The sequence below is a fragment of the Populus alba genome, chromosome 1, assembly GCF_005239225.2.
Source record: "Populus alba chromosome 1, ASM523922v2, whole genome shotgun sequence".
NCBI classification, from domain to species: Eukaryota; Viridiplantae; Streptophyta; class Magnoliopsida; order Malpighiales; family Salicaceae; genus Populus; species Populus alba.
The window spans coordinates 26788841-26816139 of record NC_133284.1 but is presented as its reverse complement, the minus strand read 5'-3'; the positions used below and the strand labels follow the sequence as shown (position 1 = coordinate 26816139).

Sequence of the window (27299 nt, the reverse complement as noted above, 5' to 3'; positions counted from 1 at the left end):
TTTTCTCTCCAATTAATTATTATACTTAAAGTCCTAATTAAGAAATTAAACACCTAACTTCATTCCAAATTCTTAATTTTCAACTCAAATGTTTTAACACTCTCATAAACAATTAAGTAACATTAACAAAAAATAAAAAATTAAAGGAGAAGGGGTTTTTACTTTTTATTTTACCTCTCCTCACATAATACTATTTACTATAATAGTATTTTCTTTCTTTCTTTGTTATTTTTTTCTCTTCTAATCTATGGTTTTTTTTTTCTTTAATTTCAATTTCATCATTCAACATTAGATTTATTGGCATCAAGCTTCATAATTTTTTTCGATTTACTTTTTATGATATTATCTCATACTCATGACCCAAGCAATGGGTTCAACAGGTTAACTTGGTTGACTCAAGTTTTTTTTCTTTTTCTAATTGACTTATTTTTTTTCAATTTCATCCTTCAACATTGAGTTGATTGGGGATTAAGTTTCATGATTTGTTGTGGTTTACTTTCTTTGAGGTTATCTTCTTTTTTATGACTTGAGTCATAAATTTCGCGAGTTAACCCTAGTTAACTCGAGTCATTTTTTTTTTAATTGATTTTTTTTCAATTTTATATTTCAATACTGAGTTGATTAATAATCAAGCTTCATAATTTATTTTAATTTATTTTTTATTGGGTTATCTTGGTCTTATGATATTAATCACAAATTTGACAAGTTAACCCAAGTTGACTTTGTTTATATTTTTGGGTCATTTTTTAAATTGATTTTTCTTCAGTTTCATCCTTCAACATTGGGGTTATTGTAAATTGAGTTTCGTAATTTGTTTTGATTTTCTTTCTATGGAGTTATCATGATCTCATGACTTGGTATATATATGGATCGATGGGTTGACTCAAGTTGACTCAAATCGATCCAATATGTTGGCGTCTCAATGTTTATTAAAAAAATCTCATCTTAAATATTTATTTTAATTCAAGCTATATTTTTATTAGTCATCTAGGTTATCTTTAGATCCATCAAGATGATCAAATCACATCGAATCAATTTTTATATGGTTTAAATTTTCTTCTTACTATAAAAGATGTTAGCAATGCCTAGATCGATTTTTTTTTACGTTAAAAAAATAATCTAACCCGAAGTGTAATACGAGCTAATAATCTAATAAAACTTATAATTTCTCATAAACAAAAAAAAAAACCTATAATATAAAAAATTGAATATATGAATATATAGATAGGAAAAAAAAAGCATAATTATCCAAATTCTCCATCAATTCAATTTCAAATATAAACATCAATAACAAACAAAATTCAAACAACAATTAGTGGAGAAAGAGAGAAATTTAATTTTGTAGCAAAGAAGGGGAGGCTTGGTTGTTGGTTGTGAAATAATACGAATAGCTGCCTGGAGATGGCTGTCGATGCTAGAAAAGTAGATGGAGGCTGTGGAGAAATGGGATTTGACGCGAGGTGAAGCTAGACAGCGAGAGGAGGCAGCAATGGAAGCTCCACCGGAAGGACTAGTTTTTGTGGGTATGTGCATGAGGATGAGAGAGGGAGGGAGGGAGGGAGATGAAGGTGCGGTCACCAATTTTGGTTGCCAGTCGTCTTTTGCGACCGGAATGCGTTGAGTTGCAAATCGGTCACAACATTGACAGGACGCATTTCCTTTTTTGTTGTTATATATTTTAATTAATAGTTCATTGTATATCTAGAATTAATATAAAAAATACAAGATTCACGGGGGTTTTGGTTTAAAAATATAGAAATTTATTCTGAAATAATTATAAATTTAATTTATATTTGTTACTTATTTCTTTAACAAAACACGTTTCTTAATTTCCCTTATATATCTATTTTATATATTAGGAGACAATAACTAAACACAGCGAGATCTGTTCTTGTTCGTCGAATTCGCTGTATTTGTCACTGATGTTGGATTGCAAACAGATGTTTCTGTGACTGCACAAGAATGAGTTTTTGGCACCAAATTTGACCACATTACATTTTGACTAATACCAACCTCTAAATAATAGAAGAAGATAAATTGTAAAATACCAACCTCTGTTACTGACCGAGTGGTTACCGGGGTATCTTGTGAATTATTTGTTTTTATATTTTAAAAAAAATTTTTGAAAAAAAATAAATTTTTTTTTTATTTTTTTATTTTAAATTAATAAATTTTGAATGTTTTTAAATTATTTTTATGCGTTGATATTAAAAATAATTTTTTAAAAATAAAAAAAATATTATTTTAATAAATTTCTGAGTAAAAAACATTTTAAAAAATAATTGTATTTATACTTTTAAATAGTAATAACAAGAAATTGACATGCCTTCTTCTTTATTTCTTTCTTTCTTTCTTTGTCCTTTTTTGTTTTTTTTTTCATGCTATGACTATATTTTCGTAGAACAAGTTTAAAGTTGTCCTTGGTATTGCATTTTTTAATGATTTTTTTTTTCTCTCAAAAACAGCCTTCATCAACATTTATTCAAACACCAAATTTTGTCTAATTGATCCAAACACCATGTACTTTAATGAAAATAAAAGCTGTATCTTTCTCTTTCTCTCTTTGTTGTCTTGGGTGTGTGGTAGTTTAGTTTTTTTTTTTTTTTTTTTTTAATTTTCTAGATGAGAAAAACAAGATATTTGAACACCTTTTAGGTTTCGATTTAGACTTTTTTTTAAGAAAAAAAAACTTCAATTAATGAAATATGTTTTCTGATTTTACATTGAAAAATACTGAAAACTGGAATAAATGGGTTGAAAATTAAAGATAAAAGATGGGAAATAATATTTTTCATCAATGAAAAAGTCCAAAGCATTTTTGTAACTCATGAAATAAGAGTTAGGTTTAAAAGGAAATGAAAATCCAAAAAGAAAATTGCTTTTTAGGAAATAAATGCTTATGACTTTATAATTGGAAATTTGCATAAAATATCAAAATTTAAGAAATAAAGAATAGATAGAGATTTTGATTCTATTAACCCGGAAACCTAGAAAAATAGGAAAAAAAATGTTATTTCTTTAATTATTAATATGAAAAAAAAATAAGGGTTTCTTTTAAATAGGTTTTCTTTCGTTTTTCTATTTTCCTATTCGGTATAAACACAAATTAAGGTTACTTTAAATTAAAATAGGAAATTCTTCTAAACAAAGTATGGAGATTCATAAATTATGATTAAAAAAATTAGAAAAGTTATGAGTTGTTAAGTTCCCAAACCAAAAAAATTATGGCCCATTTTAATTTTATTTTCGGATACTTAACATCACATCCTGGATGGATAGGGATGGTGGTTTAGCAAAATTTATCACTCTCTGAATATTTCATAAAAAGAAAATCCTAGAATAGTTTATATATAATTATTTTACTTCAATTTATTGTTTGTAATTTATTTTATAATTTTTTACTCTATATGTCATAATTCTCACTCAACCCATGTGAGGTTTGAATCACAAATTGAAATGATTGATCTCAAAATATTTTTTTTTAAAAAAATTAAAATAATATTATTTTGATTAAAAAAAATATCAATGAGTCGAGATTTAATTAGTTAATATCGATCAATGAAGTTTTTTTTTAAAAAAAATAATTTAGATTAATTCAAGTTCTAGATTAACCGAGTTCTAATTAATCTATGATACCGACTCAAGTTTTACAACTATGCTATATTATATGCATGCATATCAATAAAAAAAGTGTAGTAAATGGAAACTGAAGCGAAGAGTTGTAGTAGTGAGAGGTTACCAAAAGGATTTCTCATTGAAGAATCGAAGGCAATGAATATTTATGTGAATCTAATAAATTCTGAATTAATGCCACCTAAAATTTGTGAGATATCTTCGCAAAATGGTTTCTTCTATCCAATCCAAGGCCTTCTTTCTTTCTTCTTTCCCTGAATGTAGCATCTTATACGGCAAAATCTCTCTTATCTTTCCCTACTTATCTATCACAATACCGATTTTTCTTTAGCACCTTTTCCTAGAACCCTAGCTAGCTTGTGCTGCAGTCTTCTTTTTTCTTCTTCTTTTCTTCTTTTCTCCTTGTCTTTCAAGTCTCTCATGGATGACCATGAACGAGAGTTTTTCCAAGGGGATCATTATCCTTCCAAGGTTACTGCAGCTAAACCTGTTGCGTCACAACCATTAGATCCCTTAGCTTCGAAATCGAAATTTTGTTTCAAGATAAAAATAGCTAACAGCAGTAAACCTAGCGGGGATGATGGTGAAGGTTCAGCTGCTGACCTACATGGACCTGGTTATCGGGTGTGTGAATATTGCGGTAAAGAATTTTCATCAGGGAAAGCGTGGGGAGGGCATAAGAGACACCATCTCAAGAACGATAAAGATCTCAAGAAAGCTAAAAAATTAGAGCTTACCAAGATCCAGCTTGAAAAGACGAAGAAGCATGAATTGAAATTGTCAAAGAGTAACGCCAGTAGATGTAATACCATCAAAGCTGGTGATGTGAGTGTGGCTAGTGGAGGAAAACCAACCTGTTGTTTGTGTGGTAAAGTTTTTCCTTCGATGAATTCTCTGTTTGGCCATATGAGATTCCATCCTGATAGAGGCTGGAAGGGGACTCAGCCGCCTTCATTTTCTGACAAACACAGTAGCTCCTCTAGTCTTTCTGAATCTGCAGCTGGATTAGAGGTTGATCAGATTGGTTTAGCTATGGAAAAAGGTTTAGATGATGGTGTTGATCTACTCGCATCCCTCTCAAGTTGGAACAAGAGAGATAAACGAGGGCGGACCTTAGATCCAGTTGAGGCTGTGTGTGATCTGGACCCAGTTGTGGCTGCCTGTAATCTGATAGAACTATCTCGCGATGGTGGCGGCCAATTAGAGAAGCAGAAGATTGAGGAAGTTCGACAAAGCAAGAAGCTAAAGATTAATGACGAATCAGCAACTTATAAATCTTTTCAACCAAAAAACAGCGGCAAACCAGTGGTTGATCAAAAGGCGGTAGCTTTCGACAGTGAAGGGGGAGTTTCGTGTTGGTTTAATGAAGAGAAAGGCAAGACGAAGAGGGAGACAGATGAACAGGATGATGAATCTCACAGTATGATCACCAAGAAGAAAAAGAAGAAGAAGATGATGATGAACTGGATGTGCAAGTTGAATGATTCTGAAACTTCAAAAGGCACTGGATCATATAAGATTGGATGCCGCAGTTACAATATAGCGTTTCCAACATTTCATGCTCCAGGAGGTCATGTACCACCAGGCCTTGCCAAAGTAGATAGAGCTGAACTGTTGGATCTTAACTCCAACATGGATGTGAAAGGCCATGTTCTTTCTTCCACGGAAGTTAAACAGTCAGAAGAAATTGAAGAGGAGGGCTCAATCCCAATGGGGATTTCCTCCTTCCAATGTGATATATGCCATAAGACATTCCCCACCGGGCAGGCACTGGGAGGTCATAAGAGATGCCACTGGAAAGGGCCAGTTAAAGCTAGTCCATCACATGATGTAGCTTTACTAGGAGAAGCAAGTCAAAATACTTGTAATACAGAATCATCTGGCGAAGCCAATCAAGCTGGAGAAGCCAGTGCTTGTAGATTCAGCTTTGACCTGAACATGCCCTACATCATGGAGGAAGGACAATAGATTTCTTTTGTCTTCAACTAGGTCTGATCATTGAGCTAAATTTGCACCTCCTTTGTAGTATTTGAATTTCCTTGCTTCCAGTTACTCGGGCCAGTGCTTGTAGATTAAGCTTTGACCTGAACATGCCCTACATCATGGAGGATGGGGAATAGGTTTCCTTTTTCTTCAACAAGGTCTGATCATTGAGCTACATTTGAACCTGCTTTGTAGTTTTTGAATTTCCTTCCTCCTCTCCAGGTTCTCATGCATTTCCGTCGTCTTCAGGTTTAAATATATTACCTTTAGTATATTTCATATATATTGCTTGAATTTAAGCTATCTTCAACTACTTTTTTTTTTGTATAATGTCCTTTATTGTTTCCAGGCGGGCTATAACTATTTCTAATGTAAACCATTGCTGAACTTTGAATGAATCTGATGCAAGAAGGAAGCATATTGAGTCTTATAATGCTTAATTTCATGTTAATTTATCCAAATTATTGCTCAAAACTTGCTTGCTTCTCCTGATGATAAATGTATGTTGCTTTGTTTTTCTGGCGTATGAACAACTTAATTTACAAGTCTAAAGTCTAAACTCCTAGCTTCTGAACTGATCAGGTGAAGGGGATGATCCCAAATGTCTCGACGGTAAGAGTAAGGAAAAGAATAGATGAAGAAAAACCTAGCTAAGTTGTTCCTTGGCCAAGAATTCCTTATGCCTCTTGCGATCCATTTAACAGAAATTAAAGAAGGCTTTCATTTTGTACCATTTTCAATTCAATAATCTGCTCAACTTTCTTTGGTCCAAATTCTCTTGAGCATACAATCTTTTCACAAACAAGTGGTCTTCAGGTTTTCTCTCTTTGTTTTGTAATATAAAGTCCTGCTGGCAACAGCATGATTTTTTTTCTTGTTTTTGGATTACTAAGCAGTAACATCATAACCTGAATCAACTTGAATATTCACCTTCTTTTCTTCCTCTTCTGCAGATTTAGTATGCACTTGGATTGCATTCTAAGTGTTTTCAAATTGTGTTTAAGCAAAAAAGTCAAGTTATTTTTGAATGATTTTAATGTAAACGACGTTAAAATCATTAAAAAAACACATAAATCTTTACAAAAACATCTGCACAGCATTACTAAACATATATTAATTAAACATTCCTAATCTTGCTAGGTGTTCTCCATGACAAAAGTATTTAGAACATGTATAGAAATACATACATACACACACACAATCTTAAGAGGAAGACATGAGACTGGGAATTCCCTTAGGTGCTCCATCATATCGCAGAAATTTTCTCCTGATTTTTTGCAGTAGCATCGAGTAGAACAATGGCTGCGAAACTAGGTGATGGTAACATCATAAATCTAGTAAGATACGAGATTGAAAACGAGGGCACTGTTTTTCATTAATCACAGAAGTGCAATAAAACAACATTCTTAACAAGCAAGAGACGTGGATGTATTATCTTTACCATACTTTCATGAGAGATGGAAACTGTAACCATAATGCCTTGAAGGTAGTATTATGATGTCTGCTTGCTCATATAGTGCTAGACTTCCAAGTAAAATACCTTTTTAAGATGATTATAAAAGGAACGGGCATGCTTATCCTTCTCTCATAATCAGTTTTTGAGACGGAATGTATGATTTTTGCAATAAGCACAGTAGGATCAGATCATAGAGTATATATTTATGTTGATCGAATTCGGATAGGGTTGTGAAAACAAGAATATATTCAAGTGATCATCTTTTCAAGATTTTAGGCATGTTTGTTTTTACATTTTAAAATTATTTTTGAAAAAAATTAATCATTTTTTTTTTTACTTCAAATTAATATTATTTTGGTGTTTTCAAATCATTTTGATAGGTTAATATTAAAAATAATTTTTTAAAAAATAAAAAAAAATATTATTTTGATGTATTTTCAACTAAAAAACATTTTAAAAAAACAACGTAACTATATTTCCAAACAAGTTTTGAATATTTGAATTAAAAAACATAGTTATGAAGTGTCCAAATGTTAAATACATATACAGAAATTTTTATGTATAAAATACCCAAAATATTCATTTAGTCAAAATACGTTTTCTTATTATTAAGCTAAGCCCAAAATCCCCACTCCAATTAAATAACAGTAGCTCATGACATGATTATATTATAAAAATCTGTATTTCACTGTAGACCGTGAGATGTAATTCATTTTGGATTTGCATGATGTCATTATTATATATTTTGCTCTTTTCTGTACAAAGTTTTTGCATGGTTGCGGGGCTAGAATGGTATTTCTTGTGGGTTTTAAAGTCATTTACAAATTCATTGGGACAATTTAATAATTTATATTAGTAGAATTACATGGATGTCCTTAAAATAATAATAAAAAAAAGGCTAAGAGAGCTTTTGTATAATTTTTTTTTTACAAATTGTATAATTACTTCATTTTACTTAAAGTCAAGAAAATTAAAGGATGAGTCAAATGATATTTTAGAATTTTTCTTATGTTTTTTTTTTTTGTTATACTCTATTTGAATAAGAGGAAAATTAATATTTTTATAAATAAAATAAAAATATTAATATTAATATTAATAAAAAAAATGTTGCTGGCATGTCATGCGATGACTAAAATTTCCAACTATCATGTCTTTAACAGTGTTCAGTGGAGGCAAAGCTTACAAAACAACGCGTATTACTCAAGTCATGGTGGTTTGATAGCGGTTGAGTTTTTTTTTCTCCCTGTATTTTCTCTTTCTACTCTTTAAAATTTGTGTCAAATCAATTAAAAATCAAGGTTGTCCTCCTATTTATTTGTTTTTCAATTATAATTTTTTTATTAGTCTTTCTTCATTTTGGATTCTTCTATAGATTGTTTTTATTATTATTATTATTATTTAATCTCTTTCCATTTGATTTTATTTTACTTTTTATATCAAATATGGTACTTATTTTCATTTTTTTTTCCTTTTCTTGGTTTGTTATTTTTTTTTTAATTTTAACCCTCAACATTTTATTTCATTTCTTCTTATTTTTTAAGATTAAGCCCTTATTTTTTTATTGTTTTTTTTAAAAAATTTTTTTTCTTAATTTGTTTTTCTTTTTCAATTAGTCCCTGAACATTTTATTTCATTTGTTTTTTAATCCAATTTTGGTCCTCATACTTTTAATTGCTCTTTCTTATCCATTTATTTTATTTTATTTTATTTTTCAATTAAGTCTCTCATTATTTTTTTTCATTAGTTTTTTTATCAAGATTTGGTCCTCATTGTTTTGATTACTATTTGTTTTCTTTTAAATTTTTTTATGGTTAAGAATTTTGCTCAAGATCTTTTTTGTCTTTTGTAGGGTCATCTCGATCATAAAGAGTTGCTCACTACCAGAATTTTGCAATTTACAAACAAAATATTCCATCGGTAGTTAGACATTGATTTTGTTGGCATAAGTTTTATCATCTAGATCATGAATGGTTACCGTTTTTCAGAAAACTTATTGTCGATGATTTATGTTTTGTCAGTTATTCCATCAGTAATATAATCACCGATGGATTTACAAACAAAAAACACATACCAAACAAAAAAAAAATTGTATGCATCATTATGTCAGGATTTACATTAGTGAATATAACTGACAAAAAGTATGTTTGTAATTCCATCAGTGATTTATGTCTACATTATCGACAGATGAATTTCGTTGATGATTAAATATTATTAGTGGCATTTCTAGTAATTCTTTTTCAAATCTCTGTAATATACCGACAAACTTATTTTATTAGTGAGCTTGTTAGTACATTGTTTAAATATTTTTTAAAAAATATATAATAAACATAGTAGAAAAGAATTAAAAAAAACATATATTTATTACAAATTTAAAATTTATCAGTTTAAATATAATTCATCTAGAATTGAGGGGTTGAAAGAAGAGGAGGAAACGAGTCTTCGCTAAGACATGAAGGCAATGAGAGGGAGCATATGTACCGTCCATATATGAACTCCATTTACAACCATTAGAGTTTGGTCTTCTCATAACTAATTCTTGTTGTCTCAGTCGCAAGACGGGTCATTTGAGTTTCAACTGTTGGTTTAAAATTGCCTAAAACTCTGAAGATTTAGTGCTCAAAACTGATTGCGAGTATCCAACGGTTGAAACACTTCAGGTCGTCCACAACTCCTCTATCATAGTGTTTGAGATATCATAAACCTGATTTTTATCAGGTCTACTAGACAATCTTGCCTCCAACCACAAATCCAGATCGAGTTCTGGATGGGTTGAAAGATCATTTATATATCTCTCCTGCAATCGGGTGTTATATGTTTCTTGAAAAAAAAAAGTTAGCAAATTAAAAAAAATAATAACTTAAGAAAAGAAATTGTTGAAATCCAGCATACCATGAACTTTTGAGCTTGATTGTCCACTAGCTGCTACACCTCTTTCTAACGGTCATCATTTTGCATGTGAGTTTCTACAAAAAGTTTCATTGGTCTTGGTTTGCATCCAAAAACCATAACCTGCAAGAGAAAACTATTGTTAGTTAAACATATTAATAATAAAATAAATTTTTTAAAAAAATAGATGTAATAAATAAGAATATTATCATCCGCTTCACATGTGAAACAAACAGAATGCATACGCTAGTGTGTGTTGTAATGGTATCGTAAATCTCTCTATTTTGGTTTTCCGTATCGAACTGCAACCGCCACAAAAAACGCTTAAATATTGCTTGTTGAATGTATTATGTCCATATAGCCTTTAAGGCGTGTGAATGTCTAAAATCCCTTCAAACTATCGCGTCTCTCCAACATGGAAGATCTCTTTCTTTAGCATATTTTTTAGTTTTTTTTTTCACCTTATACCCAAAATCATGTAACCTGTATGGTAGAAATGAATTATTGGTTAATAAATGAAAAATAAAATTTAAATAAAAAATACAATATTGAGTATTCAATCTTACCTCGTTGTATTGTGATTCTCTTAACCCTCCTGACAACAACGTTGTGCCTTATCCTAGTAACAATTTTCCTTGCACAATAAATTTATAAAAGAATTAATTCATTAAAATTAATAAACTAACCGAATTAACATGATAAAAAAAATGAAGTATATATTAACCTTGAACTTTATGGACCATGTATCAATCATGGGTTTCCATTCAGGATTTTTAAAAACCTGACTCTATTGAAATAATTGCACTTTCATCGATGATTTAATCATTGATGTTATTATGCGGGCAGCCTCAACATTTATAAACCTTAAATTGCATTCGTTAATTGAAATTAATTTTTCAAAAATTATTAAATGTTCTTTATTTTTTAATAGTGTTTGAAAGGAAAACAAAATTACATTGAATGGTTGGGCTTCGATTGGGTAATGTACTTCCCAGTAAATGGTTCCCTCTCTAAACGGACCCCCCAATCAGCGATGCAGCATCATACTCGACAAACCTATATTGATAAAGGTTGTTTGTGCCTAAGGTGAATGTTCATATTCAGTACATAACGACTTATGGTCATAAAAAATGTTGCTTAAAGAACTAGCAGTGATCATATTTGTACGACATGCTAATGACAATCCTATTTAAAAAGTAAATAAATCGGCATCACCTTTTCTATAGAGGAGACTATCCAAATTTTGTTTACCTACAAATACACATCAATAATATGTTTCCACAAACTAATTGGTTTTATTTAGGACTTCTCCATGCTCCTATCAATTTCTAAATAAATAAATAAACCATAAAAAATATAAGGAGTGAAAAACTCTATTACTTCAATGTAAAATTAATTTAAATCGGTAAAGAGATTTATTTTTAGAGTATATCTCTTCAAAATTCAAACAAATCCTTTGCTCTTATATGCACAAACCTAAATACTCAAATCACTTAGTAGATATTAAAACACATATACTCACTAAATGCATCATCTTAATTGTATTCATTAACAAATGACATAACATCTAAATTAGTTTTTAAAAATAAATTAGACTTAATAGAAAGCCTATTTTGATTAATGTTTAACATTTTTTCAATAAACACACCACACAAATTCAATTTAGTATTACATTTTCTCAAGAAACACACCACACAAATTTGAAACTATGAAAAATATTTAATAAGCACATAAAATTTATTAATCTCATAAAACCAGAATATCCAAATAAGAAATCAAAACAATTAAGTCTCAAAACCCTAAACCCAGTAATCATTGAAGCAAAAACATCAAAACCCAACACACAACAACCAACAAAACACTTGTTAATAAAACACATTTACATGGTATTAAGAATCAAAACCCAAAACCCATTGGTACCATTTCAAACAAGAAACAAAACCCAAAAACAACTTCTATCAAAATAATACAGTTTTGGTTTCAACAAATTAAAGGAAGAAGAATGGGATTTACCTAGATGAAGAGCTTACTGGCTTAGATTGAAAGGGAAAAATCTATTAATAACCACCTTAACAATAAATAAAAAAAGTAAGAAGAAGTAAGAGTTAAAGATTTTACTTGGCATAGAGTGAGAGAGGATGAAAATGAGAGTGAAAAATAAGAGAAGAACTTGAGAAAGAGAGAAGAAATGAAGAAAATATAGAGAGAGAAGAAGAAATTACATTAAGGAAGAGAACAAGAGAGGAAGAAGATGAACTTTTGTTATGAAGTTAAGGATTTTGGTTTTTTAATTGTGTTTTTTTTTACCGATAGAATTTCTAACGGACAATTAAAAAAATTAAACCTGAAATTTTATATAAACCCCTCCCAAATATCACTAATGGAATTTTAGTCCATCGATGATTACATCAGTAATAGCTAGTGGTATGAGAGTGTAATTTTTCTCGACTTTCTAGAATATACCGATGAACTTAATTCGTCGATGATACCGTTTGTATGTTCTAGTGGAATTGGAGTGTTATTTTTTTCTCAACTCTCTATAATATACCGACAAACTTAATCCATTGATGGTTCCATCTGTAAGTCTTAATGGCAATACATGTAATTTTATTCTAACTCTCTAGAATTTTTCTACATATATAATCCATCAAGAATTTAATCAATATAAAATATTTTTTGTGTCCAAATATATATATATATTTTTTATTTATCCATCCTGCAAATACATTAAAATTACATCACAATAACATCAATTCTGTGTATAATAATAATATCATACAAAATATTACATTCCTTGTCATGTAATAATAAATTCATGTCATTGTGAAGGAACATCTAGAAATATTACAATAAATTTAATTTTATTACATATTCATGTTTTACAAACTAATCAAAATTATCTACTTTTTCATCAATTTCATTATATTCTTCTTCATCGCAATCTTTTACATTGATTTTGATATTGTTATCATCTTCATCAACTTTTGTATGTCTGTTAGTTCTCAAAACATTATTTAACTCCTTAACATCAACATTGTACATTAGGCATTATTTGTTGTGGATTACAATAGTGGAATTACATTCTTGCACTGAAGAGAAAAAAAAAACCATTATAATTGGCCTATAGGTGTAGATTAGTATTTTCATAAAGTTCATTTTATCATTCTTCAATTGTAGAGGGGCATCTTTGTCTTTTCATAAACTTTTTATAAAGTGGATTTACTTTAGTACCTTTAAAAGCAACTTTTAACTTAACTATGACTACGGGTATTTTTGGTTTTTAGCTTTTTTAGAACAATGCAATGACTCTATCACTCTTAAAAGGAAAATTCTCAAAGCATCTTTGTAAGGGTCAATTCGTCATTTCATGATGGTTTTTTAGCAATAGATGTTTAGTCCAAGGGGTGATGTCTTTTGACACAAAAAAATAAAAAGCTGCTGACATGTATACAACACACATCAGCCACTCCGTTGCCTTCGAACAAAGCATGTGGATGACTGTGGTGGTGTAAAAAATTGTCTTACCATGTCATTGGATTCGTCTCAGTGTTCTCTTCCTTCTTAGGCAGCACATGTATGATAATGATGTCTGGTTTGGTGTCTGTTTGATTATTTTTTTTTTCCCTTCATTACTCTCTCATATGCCTCAGTTTTGGCACTACCCATGGAAAAAAACATAGCAACCCTTGAACTTATTTTTTATTTTTTATTTTTTCAAATTCAATCCCTGTTTATTTGGAAAAATCACTTTAAATTGAAAAGAATTTTAAATTTTATCTTCCTTAAGTTTTTCATCTCTCAAAATTGATCCCAACTTTTTTAGATGGCTTATAGATTTTATTTGTTTCTTATAATTTTATCCTCATTTTTTTCCTTAGGTCTTTCATCAAAGATTTTATAGTTTTTTATTTTATCATTCAAATTAAATTTATAATTACTTTTAATAGTAATAATATTTATTTCAGTTTGGTCAGTCATCTTTTGATTTTTTATTTGTTTCCTTTGTCTTTTTATCAAAGTTTTTATATCAAAGCTTTTATGGTTTTTAATTTTATTCTTCTATTCAAGTTTACGATTTTTATCATAATAATAATAATAATAATAATGGTCATTACACTAGTTGAAAATTAACCTAAAAAATTCAATAAAAAATAACAAATAAAAAGACTCGAGATAACTCGGGTTATTTTATAAATCAATGAAAAATTCAACGAAAACCACTTCGAAAACTTGAATTAACCTCTAAAACTTGCACCCTTAAAATCCTAGAACAAGCTCAATACAGAAACTCTGAACTCAACTAATTTAATATTGAAGAATTAAATAGAAAAAATAAAAAAAATATCAAAGTAAAAATATATATATATATATATATATATATATATATATATATGGAGATCAAATTTGAATGGAAAAAAAAAATTAAAAAGGATGATATCGTAAATAATATCAATTTAAAAAACTATTTTAAATAAAAAAAATAGTAATTGAAAAAATAGGGACCAAACTTGAAAGTTAAAAAATAAAGGGATGAAATTAAAAGGAAATTTTAATTTTATAAATTATTTAAAAAAGTTAATTCTAAATTGTTGAATGATGAAATAAAAAAAAAAATAAAAGCTAGCCAAGGAAAATTCAATAAAAAACAACAAATAAAAAAAACCCGAGATAACCCAAGTTATTTTAAAAAAATTGTAAAAATTCTACATAAAACAAATAAAAAAAATGACAGTCTAGTCTAGTCTAGTCTCCAATTGAATAAATATAATATAATAAGACAAGCAAAAACAGTTCATATGGAGGCATTCAGCCAAACACAGCAGAAGAGGAATTTAATTTTTTAAGTGATCGTCATCTCATATCTCACTGATCTAGAGAACAGAGGCACAAGATTACCAGGACACGATATTAAACAAAAAGGAAATGACTGACCAGCAAAACTTAATGCCAAAGATGGCTACACTACAACCAGTAGAATGTAAGCTGTCTTAGATTTTGTTGAAGGCAACAATATCACAGCTCTGAATATATTCGCTGCAAGGCTCGACTGTGAGACGCTCCTCAATGAGGGAATCCACTGATACAAGGTCATCGATGATGGTAAGCATGATCTGGAGCTTCTTGATTCCATAGCCAACTGGAGCCAATTTTGCTTAACAAAACCAACACACAAGGGTTAGTATCACACAATCAAGTCAAGTGAGAGCAATAAATAAATAAAACTCAGTCAAGCCAAATCATACATGCTCCCCAAAAGAGACCGGGCATTTCAATACTCCTAACCGCCTTCTCCAACGCCGCCATGTCTGTCTCATCATCCCATGGCTTCACATCCAAGAGAACAGAAGATTTTCCACCTAAAGGTGGGGAAAAGTCAACAGAACAGAATATAAAATGAAGTCATAAAAGGAGTTTGTTTTTCAAAGTAGCACATTAAGGAAAAAAAAAAGGGAAAATAATACGTTGAAAACTTATTTAGCATAGTTTGGAAAGTGTAGCATATCTCATCTGCACCTGCTAAGTTGCAGGTGTCATCTACTCTTTTAAAAGATGTGGTAGAGGCAACTTTGTTAAAAAAAATTAATAGCCATTTTAAATTTTGAATTTAAAAAAATAATTAAATATCATTTTTATCACAACTACGGTAAAAAATAATATTTATTTACTTTTCAAAGATAATATTTTAAAAATAAATAAATAATTGTGATAAAGATAATATTTATTTATTTATCTTTTTCCGTTTTATCCAAATCTATGTTAACCCTAAAAAAATATTATCTTTATTAGAGATTTTAATAAAATTGCCTCTGCCAAAGAAGTCACCGATGACAACTGCAATCGTGAAACTTTAGAGTCAGTTGGCAGTTGGCACCTGGCACCTGCAACTGTGTTATTTACCCACATAAGTTTTCAACTGTGTTATACAAGAGCATGAACGAGGTTTGGAGTGAAGTAGAAAAGGGACCAAGGACACTTACTCTCTTTCTTCTTGGAGGATCCCTTTTTAGCTTTCTCCCTCTCCTCTGCTGCCTTCTTGTCCTCTTCAGTCTCATCACCAAAAAGATCCAAGTCATCGTCGTCGTCATCACCAGCAGCCTGAAACAGAACAGGGAAAACTTCTGAGTTCAATGCAAGCAAGTCAAGAAGTGCCCCTAATATTTTTGCCATATGACTTGCACCAATGCAACCAAAGCCCTGGACATTCCTAATTCGAAACTAAGGCACTGTACCGAATAGCAAATTCAGCGTGATTTGTGAATCGCCAGCAAATTATTCTTAGACCTATCACTTTGACCACGAAATAGTCATCCCTGGCATGTAATAAAACAGTACAAAAAATTATTGTCTGAATTAAACAATAACGAACTATCATCGCATCCTACCTCTAGCACACCAGCGAGAAACACAAGTCAAGCTTTAAATTTAAACTCATACGACAGCAGCAGCTATACTCTCGCTGGTTCCAGTGCAGAAGTCTTCAACTTGCAACGTTAAATTTGCAAGTTAAAGCTGCCCTATCTGTGTGTTACTGGGTAATAAGCTCATGGCCTTCTAAATCGATTACATTATTTTACTCCCAGTTGGCAATGGTTTTATATGCAGCAAAGCTAATCAAATCACACAGTGTATAAGCTACATACGCATAGCGAGAGATCCAAAATTTGAGATACCCAATTGAAAACAAAAACCAGAAATCAACATTCAGTTATTAAAAAAAATTATGAAAAGAAAGAAAGGAACCTCCTTGGCAGGGGCAGCTTCAACGGGAGCAGCGGCACCGGCACCGGCACCGGCACCAACTCTTACACCGGTGGCTTTTCCTGGGAAGCTATAAATCAAAACACAAAACTCATAATTAATCAACAACCAAACCAAAACAAAATCACCCCAAGATGCGAAATTGAACTTTGAAAAGTGAAAAATTGTTACCTTGAAGCAAGCTGTGAAGAAACAGAGTCATACCACTTGCTAGCATTAGTGAAAGCGTCACCAGGATTCTCCAAAACAGCACCGTAAACTTTGATGTCATCTTTGGAAATCTGATCTCCGGAGATATAAGATTTTCCGGCGAGATACTCGTCCAGGGATTTGAGGCCGGATTCTGTGTGGATATCTGAGAAAGTGACTGCCATTATTGAAGATGATGATGAGAAGGATATGGATCTCTCCTTTTCAATTACTTGGAAGATGGGATGCCAAAGAGAGCGATAAACAGTGTGATTGAAAGAGGAGAATTGTGTGGAGTGGTAGTGATGGTTTATAACAGTAAGAGAAACCCTAGATTAGAAATTATGGGATTTGGAATGATTGATTGATGGATATTCTTTTGTTCAGATGGGTTGGCTTTGTGTGGTGGACTTATTATGTTGCTTTGGCCCATTTCCTCTTTTTCAAAAAATCAACAATGCGTGTTTACAAAGTTATCATGTTGTCCATCTTACTGTTGGTTATTTATAAAACTAGATCTAGTAGGTAATGGGTTGATCCGGTGTTTAAACCATTCTTGATTAAAAAAATTTAAAACTTAATGGAATTGTGATTTAATAAATCTCAATTTGATTCGATTACAATTTACTTTTTTATGTGTTGATATATTTTTTTAGTCAAAACAATATTATTTTAATCTTTTTTAAAAACAATTGAAGGTCAACCTTAATTTCAATTTCAAATCAAGTTTTACAACTATAATGATTATAATTATATTGTGAAAAATATTAAAAACTCAATACTTTGTTTATCAAAATAAAAAATAATGTAATTAATATATTAAGATTGTATTTATGAAGATTAATGTTGAGAAGGATTCTTTTAAGAGTGTGTTTGGTATTAAGGTTGCTGTTGTGGTTGTGATTTGAAAAATATTGTCTAAAAAAAATACTTTTAGTTGAGGTTGGTTTGAAAAAATATATGTTTGTTTAAAACTGTGATTGAAATTAAGATTGAACAAAAAACAGTTTAAACTGTTTGGTAATCGTTTATGCGGTGCAAACTGCGTTCCTATAAAATGTTGAAATGTTTTTGCAGAATAAAATTTTTTAATTTGATTTTTCTAGGTTTTCAAATCATTTTCGTGTGCGGGTCGCAACAATAATTTTTACAACGTGAAAAAAATATTATATTATTGTTTCGTTAATAAAAAGCACTATGAACCATCACTGCTAACATGATCCTATACAAGCAAGCTTTTCAAATTGAGGTAATAAAATAATTATAAAAGACATATATTAATATTCTTGTTTTGCAATTGAAATATTGTAGAGTTAAGTACTACTATTACATCATTAATCAAACAAGACGTTATATAAATTATGCTTTATTGTTCCATTAAATTATCTACAATCCCATCACGTACGAAATTCATCCTATTTTGCCTACTGTTTCCATTGCTTTCAGAGTGTGCCACAACATCTAGTAAAATATCATCAGGTACATAACTGGAATTGCGATCAAATTCCGCAAATGCAACATCATCATGCGATCTTCTTCTAATGTAATTATGTAGTGCCATTGATGCAACTACAAATTCAACTTGCATTTTGTATGGATAAGCAAACATGTTTTGTAAAATCCTCCACCTTTGTTTCCATAATCTAAAAGATCATTCTATGACATTACGTAGTGATGAATGTGCACGATTAAAAACTTCTTGCAGATTTCTAGGTTGTCCACGACGCCTAAAATCTTGTAAATGATATCTCTCACCTTTATACGGACCTAAATAACCATACTCATTTGGATATCCAGCATCAACCAAATAGTATTTACCTATAATTAAAAACAACATCAAAATTTGTCATGTAATTAGTAAATAAAAAACAAAATTTATACCTAAGAACATAACAAATTATGTTGTATACCTACCTTCTGGTGGTTTAGGGAATTTTATATTTATATTATCAATAGCCTCATGAAAAATACGTGTATCGTGGGCATTGGCTTCCCATCCTGCCCACACAAACGTGAATCGCATGTCAAAATTACAAGTCGTCATTATGTTTTGAGTCGGAACATCTTTTTTTTTCCTAATAAATGAAATTTGATTTTCGGTTGATATACAAACCCGCACATGTGTTCTGATGCAACCATATTATTTGATAGTTTCACCCACATTTAACTAGTGTTTTGCATATGTTTTATATATAAAATGCCTTGATATTCTTTGTTTTATGTTTTGAAGGCACTTTTGGATGAAAGATGAAAAAATGAGTAAATTGGAGGTAATTGGCATATTTGACCTTCAGTCGATGTTTTGTGCAGAGCGTGAGCTCTAAAGGTCTAAATGAAGTGATTCTAGTGGAATTAAAAAGCTAACATCCATACCTTTCTGGACATCTAAGGCAAGACAATAAACTAAGGAAGAGCATGGAAATCGCAGCTTTCAAAGTCAAATCTCGCAATCTGCCAATGTTGACCTTCGGTCATTCTGACTTGAATATCGGAAGCTACAGAAGTCCAATTGATGCAAACTCAATTTTTTTGGATTCCTGACGCCAATTCCTATAAACGCTCCAAATTTCAGCCAAAAAAGATTTTATATGAGGGAGATATGATTTTTCAAATATGACAACTGAATTCTGCCAGCAAACAGGTTTCGTGAAAAAACGAGTCCAAATTACGTTCCGAAGCATCTAAACCGACATCCAAGTTTTTTATTTCAGCAATTTAGCTCCTCTAAGTCAAATTTTAAAGATTTCATGCAAAGCTATTTCTTTTTTTTTTTTTTAAGGAAAATAGTTATTGAACTACTTAAATGTAAATTGTCTGCTTAAGGGATGTCTATTTTATAAAATAGAGATTAGAGTTTCCTAGCATATAAAAAGAATGAGAGAAGAGAAGGGGGGCAGCCAACTAACAAGAGAAAAACACCCCCCCTCCTATAAGAAACCCTAAATCATGCATTCTTCCATCTTTTTGATGAGTTGTTCAACAAAAATACAAGGCTAAACTCATTTTCTTGGTTGCAAGGACACGAAAACCTTCAGATTTCAAGAACTGTGAGATTTATTCTTCCATTTATTTTTAGTTTGTATTATGAATGAGTATGTTTGTTTTCCTATGCAAATTTCCTGTGATTGTTTATCTTATTTTGCTAGAGCGGACTCTAAGTTATTATTGTGAACAATCTATTGCTAAGTTTGATATCAAAACCGGAGTTGTGGTATATAAACTTGTGAAGCAACTAAGCTTGATAATTGTAGCGGAACTACGTTATTAAACTTAAGGAGAACATTCGATCAAAGCAACATAAGCAGACAACTTGGTTGTTAAGATTAATGAATTTATCTAGATCTTAAGGCTGCCATTGGATTAAATCATTAGTGCGGACACTGTGATTATTTGTTGGTTAGGGTTAGTTATACGACGAATCCGTTAATTAACCAATGTTAAGAAAAGATAAAAATTCAGAATATAAACTAGAGTTTCGTTTCAAGGATTTTTTGATTTCTATAGGTGGATGTGTGATTTCGACCAAGGCTTGTTCTCTTGATAATTTTCTGATGTTGTTAAATTCTGTTTGATAGTTTTCTGTTTTATTTTGCTTTAGCCTATATAACATCCAAACCCCCCCAAATTGCATAACGTATAGCATAAAAATCTGAACTAAATCTTCCTCGTGGGATCGACCCCTTGCTTGCTCTAAACTATCTTGTGTGTTGTGTTTTAAGCTAGGGTAATTAATTTGTGTGACCGCGACATCGCAACATGTTCCATCAATTGCACCAATACAATTCTGACAAAAAAAAAAAAACATTGACAATATGATGTCGTTACTTACTAACATGCATAAATCAATTTTTGAATTGAATACTGACAATAATAACACAAATATTTTTCTTACCTTGAAATGCGGCATATATTTTGGATTCATTGCAATTTCTCATGGAGTGCTTGTAAAACTCGGGTTATCTGGTTTTATGACATTGACTGCAAACAAACATACGGCTGCGAGGACTTCTTTAATGCATCTACTAACAGTTTTCCCCGAATGTTGAAATTGCTCTTGCACCTCCCTATTCGAAGCTCCTAGTGCTATTGTATGTAGAAATATAGCAAATTTTTCAATCACACTCATCCTTCTCGAAGGCTTCAACCCATACGTTGTTTCTAAATCACTGCACAGGCTCAACAAAGTTGATGTGTCCATTCTAAACATGTTGACACATCGTTGCCAATGTCTTCATAAAACTTCAGTTAACCAACGCATGCCTATATTGTATGAAACCATGCATGGTTCTTTATGTATATGATTAACATAATACATGTTTAGTGCCCTAGCTGTGTACAAAACTAACTTTTTCATATCAAATTCTCGCTTCCAAAACGATTCTTCATCATCATCACTATCATCATTGTCGTCGTCATCGTCAATGTCATTGTCATCATTTGCGCCATCATCACCATCCCTTCCCAAGCCATCGTTGTCATCATCACCACAATAATTAATGTGATCAACAACATGATCCATTATGTTATCATAATCATCATCAAGAGCTTCATTGAATATTGCATTTAAACGTGCTTCTTCCATATGTATAATCCTAGATAAATAAACACTTAAATCATGTTAAACAATTTTTTTTTCAAATAAAACACAATGTCTGATGTAATACCTTTTCATTTAATTTTACACCACATAACTATTATATTCTACGACTTCACACTAAACAAAAATATTGAAACAAATTGTTGCATGAAAGTATATAATACATTGTCCACTGTTCACATTTCACGTGAACAGTAGAGACCGACAATGGTGATCAGCAAACGAATGAAGGAGAAGGCGAAGGACAAAGGAGGTTACCCTTGGTGGTGCGAGGTGTGGTTGGTGGTGGGAACGACGGGGAACAATGGTGGACTTCAGTGATGGTGTTCCTCTGTTCCTACTCTTCTCACTCTCCAATATATTTTGCTTGCTTCTCTCCCACTGATGGTGCTGCTGCAGTTGATGCCAATGATGCCAGACGGTTGCTATGGTGGAGACGATGAAGGTTTGCAGTGGTGGCGTGGTTTTTATCCTGCAGTGGCCCTATGTTTTTCGTTTGAAGCTGCTCTGCTTCCTTCTCACTCCCTCTGCAATGTTTTTTCCCTGTGGTGGTCGCTTCTATCCCCGTTGTTGGTGGTTGTGATGGTGATGACGATGAGGGTAGAAGGTTATTATGGCGGCGACGAGGCAAGTTGGTTGTGGTGGCCCCTTTTTTTTGTTTGAAGTTGCTATGCTTCCTTGTCACTGCCTCTGCTGCATTCTTTCCCTACTGCACTCGCTTCTCCCGGTTGTTGGTGGTGCTGCTGTTGGCGACGATGAGGGTAGACAGTTGCTGTGGTGGTGACAAGGAATATTGGTGGTGATGGCCCTCTGTTTATCCCGTGGTTGCCTTTTATATCCTCTGAGTTTGTTCCCTTGCATTTCTATCTCTACATGCCTTGTTTTCTCTTCTTTTAATGAAGCATTGCAAGTACCTGTGAGGTTGCTTCTTCTTTTCCCTTTCGTTTTGGTTCCAGCATTGTCACACAGGCTCGGTATTTAACAACCCGTGTTAATTACCTTTTCTCTTCTGTAACCAAAGTGCAAGGTCGAGAGCAGTTTATTGTAGTGTACCACTTAACTTGTTTTTGCATGTGAATTGTATTTTGAATCCTTGCATTTTTTTGTATCTTTACTTTTTATCTTCTATAACCAAAGTGCGTGCAAGGGCAGGAACAATTCTATCACAGTGTACTAGTTAGCTAATATTTGCATGAGAATTGTATTTTTAATCCTTGCATTTTTTTTATTTCAATTTTTTTAATATGTTTCACATTTTGTATATTGTTTTTTCCCTTACCGTTAATGCACATCACATGTGTAATTAGAAATACAAATTAATAAGTTAACAAGCTTCTAGACTACAATTTATATTTCTAACCCAAACTAAAACCAAGAAAAGGCTGATTTTTCATTTAAAAAAGATGTATAATTGGATTTTCCGAGCAGTATACTTTATAATTCCAAATTTTAATGTCGATAATTTAACAACCATTTGTTTGCATTTTCTACCAGTTGCATTTAAGCATGCATATTTTGTAAACTCTAAAAGCATTGTCCACATCATATTGCATTACAAATACTTAGAAACTTTCCGGATTGCAATTCATAATACATAGCACGTATCGAATAACACTACAACTTTTCGATACTTTAATATACAGTCCTTAGCATAAAAATAACAAATAGTAATGCTCCATAACCGAAAAATAGAACTTGCACACAACCTCTTCATGTCAAATGAGAATTGTTAAAATTAGAAATAGGATCTCGAACAATTCTGGCCGATTATCATCTTCAGATCTTTGCAAAAATACATAATTGTTAAGACATTTTAAAACATGTTACATAACAATTTAGATAATAATATTATCAACAAATTTATAAAAAAATGCATTCGGGATCAATATATACCTCCCTGTCTACGGTGCTTTACGCCGTGTAAACATTTTCTGCAACCATTTCATCTTGTTTTCAAGATTAACCATAGTTGACCACATTTCTCTATTCCTTCTCATACCCAAGAACTCAGTAGCATACGCATGAAAATCATCACCAATATGAACTTCTTCTATTAAGTGCAGCTCAATCATATCCTCATGAATACTACACCCTTTCTTATCTCTACATATAGATGTGGAATCACTATTGTTTGACATGCTGTCAACCATTTGATCAAACCATGACAGTAGTTGCATCCCAATTCCAGAACCTTTTTTTTTCCCTACTTGAACATCAAGACATTATCTTCCTTCTCGCTTTCCACTACTGCATGTGTTGCTATTGCTTGACATATTAACCCCTCTAACCATGTTGCACACATCATCGGTGAAATTTGGAATTCCATCCTCTTCTGAATCACCGCTTCCTTTCCAAATCAGGTTGTTCGTCATTGGCATTTGGATCCTCAGCAACACCAACATTGTCATCACGACGGATTCCAGCTGATGGTGCCCATGCATACTGTCCAGTAGCAACAATGTTGGAGAACATTCTGTTGAACTTCAACCGTAAAGACGATTCGATACCAGCTTGCCTAAATTTTTTTGCACCTCTTATTTCCTACACAGAACAAATGGAATTATTTAATGCAACTTGCCTAAATATTTTGGTAATTACTAAACTGAGATTTAATGAAATTAAAAATTGAGGCAGAAAAATAACCTGAATTTTTGTTTTCCACCACTCATCATTTGCATAAATTGTCCCTAATTCTGCACTCCAGCCCACACCAATTTCTGAAATGAGCTTCGTCCATATCCTCAAATCCTTTTTGCAGTCATCCCATTTGTTCTTTAATTGTGTCTTTGTAAATGCATGACCAATTATTTCCTTGAAAGATGTTTGCAAATATTTCCAACCGGCCTTGTCGAAATGAGTATTCAATCTCATTCCCATGTTGATGGCCTTGATGCAAAGGTCACAAAAGACATTCCTATTTGGATAACATATTTGCAAGCAAACATCATGAATTTTTATAACATGCTAATCATTTGCGTAATATTGGAATGAAGTGTATATGACATGCAATGGTGATTACCATTCTATAACAATTCTAGCCATTCCATACAATATGCATGTGTCCTACAAACAAAACACATTAATAGTGCACATCTTCATGCTTTATCAAGGTAATTGAAATCCGTTAGCAGTCAGCTCAGTTTCTAGCCAAAAGCATAAACATATCAAATAGATTCTAAACATTGTTTTTTACTGTTAGACCATCACCTCCCAGTTCTCAAATCCTAAAAGAAATAAGTATAAGCAAGCATTGTGTAGGATCAAGGCATAAAAACTATAAAAGACATGAAGCAGCACATATTTGACTCAAATGGCAACAACATTATCTAAATTAAACACAATTATCAGAACAAATTCTGCAAAAAATTTTAAAACAAACAGATGGTCAATTAACCTATTATCACAACACTGAATTTTTTTTCCATATCAGTATCTATGCAAGCAAAATGTTGTGCTTAATTCACAATCCTTTTAGCATAATATATTCATAAATATTGTAACCCAGAATAATACACGACACTTAAACATATATACATATCTATAATTATCTTCAGGGAGGCGTAATTGGTTAATAGAAAACATACTCTCTACTGTAGAACCGTCTCTTTTTTTGTCTAAATAATTTCTTAGTGTCCCCTTGTTCTTTTGCCTCTCACAAAACTCAGCTCTGCAGGCATAACATCAACAATCCTGAACAAATTATGAGAAGAAATGCAAATGAGAAAATTATTTTAAAATGCTGCAGATGAACTTCAAAATTAAACAAATGGCAATATACCTTTATATTAAACGAATCTACAACATCAGGCGCATGGCAAGTCATTTCAGGTAGAAAAACTGAAGGGGCAATTATTTTTTACAATAGATGAGATAATTTTTTTGCCGTGAGTGTGTTTGTGAGCTCACCCTGTTTTTTGTGTGACAGGGAGGAGGGATAAACACAATGGCAACGACTATAGGTGGGAAGAAATGATAAAAATGGAGGAGGGATCTGCTAGGTGGGAAGACAGGATGGTGAACGGTGAACAAATCAACTTCATAATCTCGTTGATGCTCATGGAACTAGTGAATGGCACGAGATAGGATTACTTAAATTTTTTAACAGTGGATGAGTGGGGAGGAGAATATTTGAAGTGAGGGCGTTTGAATTGATTTGTCGGAGAGGAGTTTTGCTGGGAGAGCAGTTAATTATCCAACGACTTTTTTTTAGGAGTAATTTCTTGACAGTGTCAGTGGATGTGAGGTTGCTGCTAGTTAGTAGCAGTTGCTGACAACTTTTTTCTAACCACAAGTTCGGCCACTAGGGTGATGGGTCCCGCCACTTTCAACCCACATTTTAAACATAACCAAACATATAAAAATTACGTGTTTGGCTACACCTCAGTTCCTGCCGCATTACCAAACAACCTCTAAATATATTTGGATATTATTAAAAAAAAAACTAAAAAGAAAGGTGAATTCAATGTTCTCTAAGACACTTTTCATTGTGAACAAAGTTGAGAATAATAGAATATGTTAGGTTGTACCTTAGTCAACCTTCCTATTTATACATATGCAGCAGAACACTGCAGGGATTACAACATTGGAATAATCCTATATTAATTTTCTATTTTGATAGATACATGCTATACATTCTATAATATATCCCCTCAAGTTGAGGCTAGGGGATCAACCCGAAGCTTGAACCGAAAAGCAGTAAAGGATGTAACATGAAGCGGTTTAGTGAAGACATCGGCAAGTTGATCCCGAGAGGGAACAAAACGAATCTGAATCTCTTTCTTGGCAACACGGTTACGAATAAAGTGATAATCCACTTCAACATGCTTAGTACAAGCATGGAAGATAGGATTTGCTGAGAGATTAGTAGCACCAAGATTATCACACCAAATGGTAGGAGCAGAGACTGAGGGAACCTACAAATATGTTAATAAGTATTGAAGCCAAATAACTTCAGCGATACCATCAACAAGGGCTTTATACTCAGCCTCAGTAGAGGAGCGAGCAACCATGTGTTGTTTGCTGGATTTTCAAGAAATCGGCGTCTAACCAAAAAAGACAAGATAGCCACCCGTAGACTTGTGATCATCAATACTACCAGCCTAATCTGCATCTATAAAGCCATGTAGAGCAAAAGAGGAGCCTCGAGTGATATGAAAACCATAAGATGTCGTACCTTTAAGATAGCGTAAAATACGTTTGACAGCGACCCAATGAGAATATGTAGGAGCATGCATAAACTGACAGACTCTGTTAACAGCAAAACATATATCTAGACAGGTGAAGGTAAGATATTGAAGAGCACCTATGATTTGATGAAATCGTGTAGGATCATAGAATGAGTGATCTGATAAAAAAGTGACTTTCGAAGGGGAGACTGGAGTATCAACGGGTTTGCAAGAAGTCATACAGCTTGGGTGAGGATGTAAAGAATATATTTATGTTGACGCAACATTAAACCCATACCAGTAGAACTGAACTTCAATACCTAGAAAATAGTGAACAATACCTAAGTCACGAAGCTTGAACTCAAAGCTAAGTAACTGTATAAGGTGATGGAGCATAGCAGAGTTGCTACCCATAAGCAGAATATCATCAACATACACTAGGAGATAAAATATATTAGTACCATCAGATAAGATAAACAGGGAGGTGTCAACCTTGGAAGCTCGAAAACCGATGGAGAGCAAAAAATCACTTAGACGAATGTACCATGTTCTCGATGCCTGTTTCAAACCATACAATGATTTGTGCAATCTGCACACATGAGATGGAAGAGAATAGTCAACAAAACTTGGA

General features: G+C 32.1%; 2 protein-coding genes and 1 long non-coding RNA gene across 3 annotated transcripts; 1 reads left to right on the top strand and 2 right to left on the bottom strand.

The window, feature by feature from the left end:
* Positions 1–4053: 4053 nt before the first annotated feature.
* Positions 4054–5753, top strand: LOC118045348 (uncharacterized). The gene is made up of 2 exons (XM_035053951.1): positions 4054–5542; positions 5683–5753. The coding sequence occupies exons 1-2, from the start codon at positions 4054–4056 to the stop codon at positions 5751–5753; spliced, it is 1560 nt and encodes a 519-aa protein (XP_034909842.1).
* Positions 5754–9859: 4106 nt separating this feature from the next.
* Positions 9860–11446, bottom strand: LOC118045347 (uncharacterized). Its single transcript, XR_004686966.2, has 3 exons — positions 10525–11446; positions 10204–10441; positions 9860–10081 (listed from the first exon to the last, which is right to left on the bottom strand). It is a non-coding gene; the product is annotated as an uncharacterized lncRNA (long non-coding RNA).
* Positions 11447–14755: 3309 nt separating this feature from the next.
* LOC118045346 (elongation factor 1-beta 1) lies at positions 14756–17267 on the bottom strand. The gene is made up of 5 exons (XM_035053950.2): positions 16889–17267; positions 16700–16787; positions 15937–16054; positions 15202–15315; positions 14756–15110 (listed from the first exon to the last, which is right to left on the bottom strand). Exons 1-5 carry the CDS (start codon positions 17089–17091, stop codon positions 14947–14949), a joined length of 687 nt encoding a protein of 228 aa, XP_034909841.1. The 5' UTR covers positions 17092–17267; the 3' UTR covers positions 14756–14946.
* Positions 17268–27299: the final 10032 nt, after the last annotated feature.

Bases quoted from the DNA above. Each gene is read 5' to 3' on its own strand.
- LOC118045348 (XM_035053951.1), top strand. From the start codon at position 4,054: ATGGATGACCATGAACGAGAGTTTTTCCAAGGGGATCATTATCCTTCC. The intron at 5,543-5,682 runs GTGCTTGTAGAT...CCTTGCTTCCAG, and splicing joins CAATCAAGCTGGAGAAGCCA to TTACTCGGGCCAGTGCTTGT.
- LOC118045346 (XM_035053950.2), bottom strand. From the start codon at position 17,091: ATGGCAGTCACTTTCTCAGATATCCACACAGAATCCGGCCTCAAATCC. The intron at 16,788-16,888 runs GTAACAATTTTT...TTTGATTTATAG, and splicing joins TCTTCACAGCTTGCTTCAAG to CTTCCCAGGAAAAGCCACCG. The intron at 16,055-16,699 runs GTTCCTTTCTTT...GTTCTGTTTCAG, and splicing joins AAGCTGCCCCTGCCAAGGAG to GCTGCTGGTGATGACGACGA.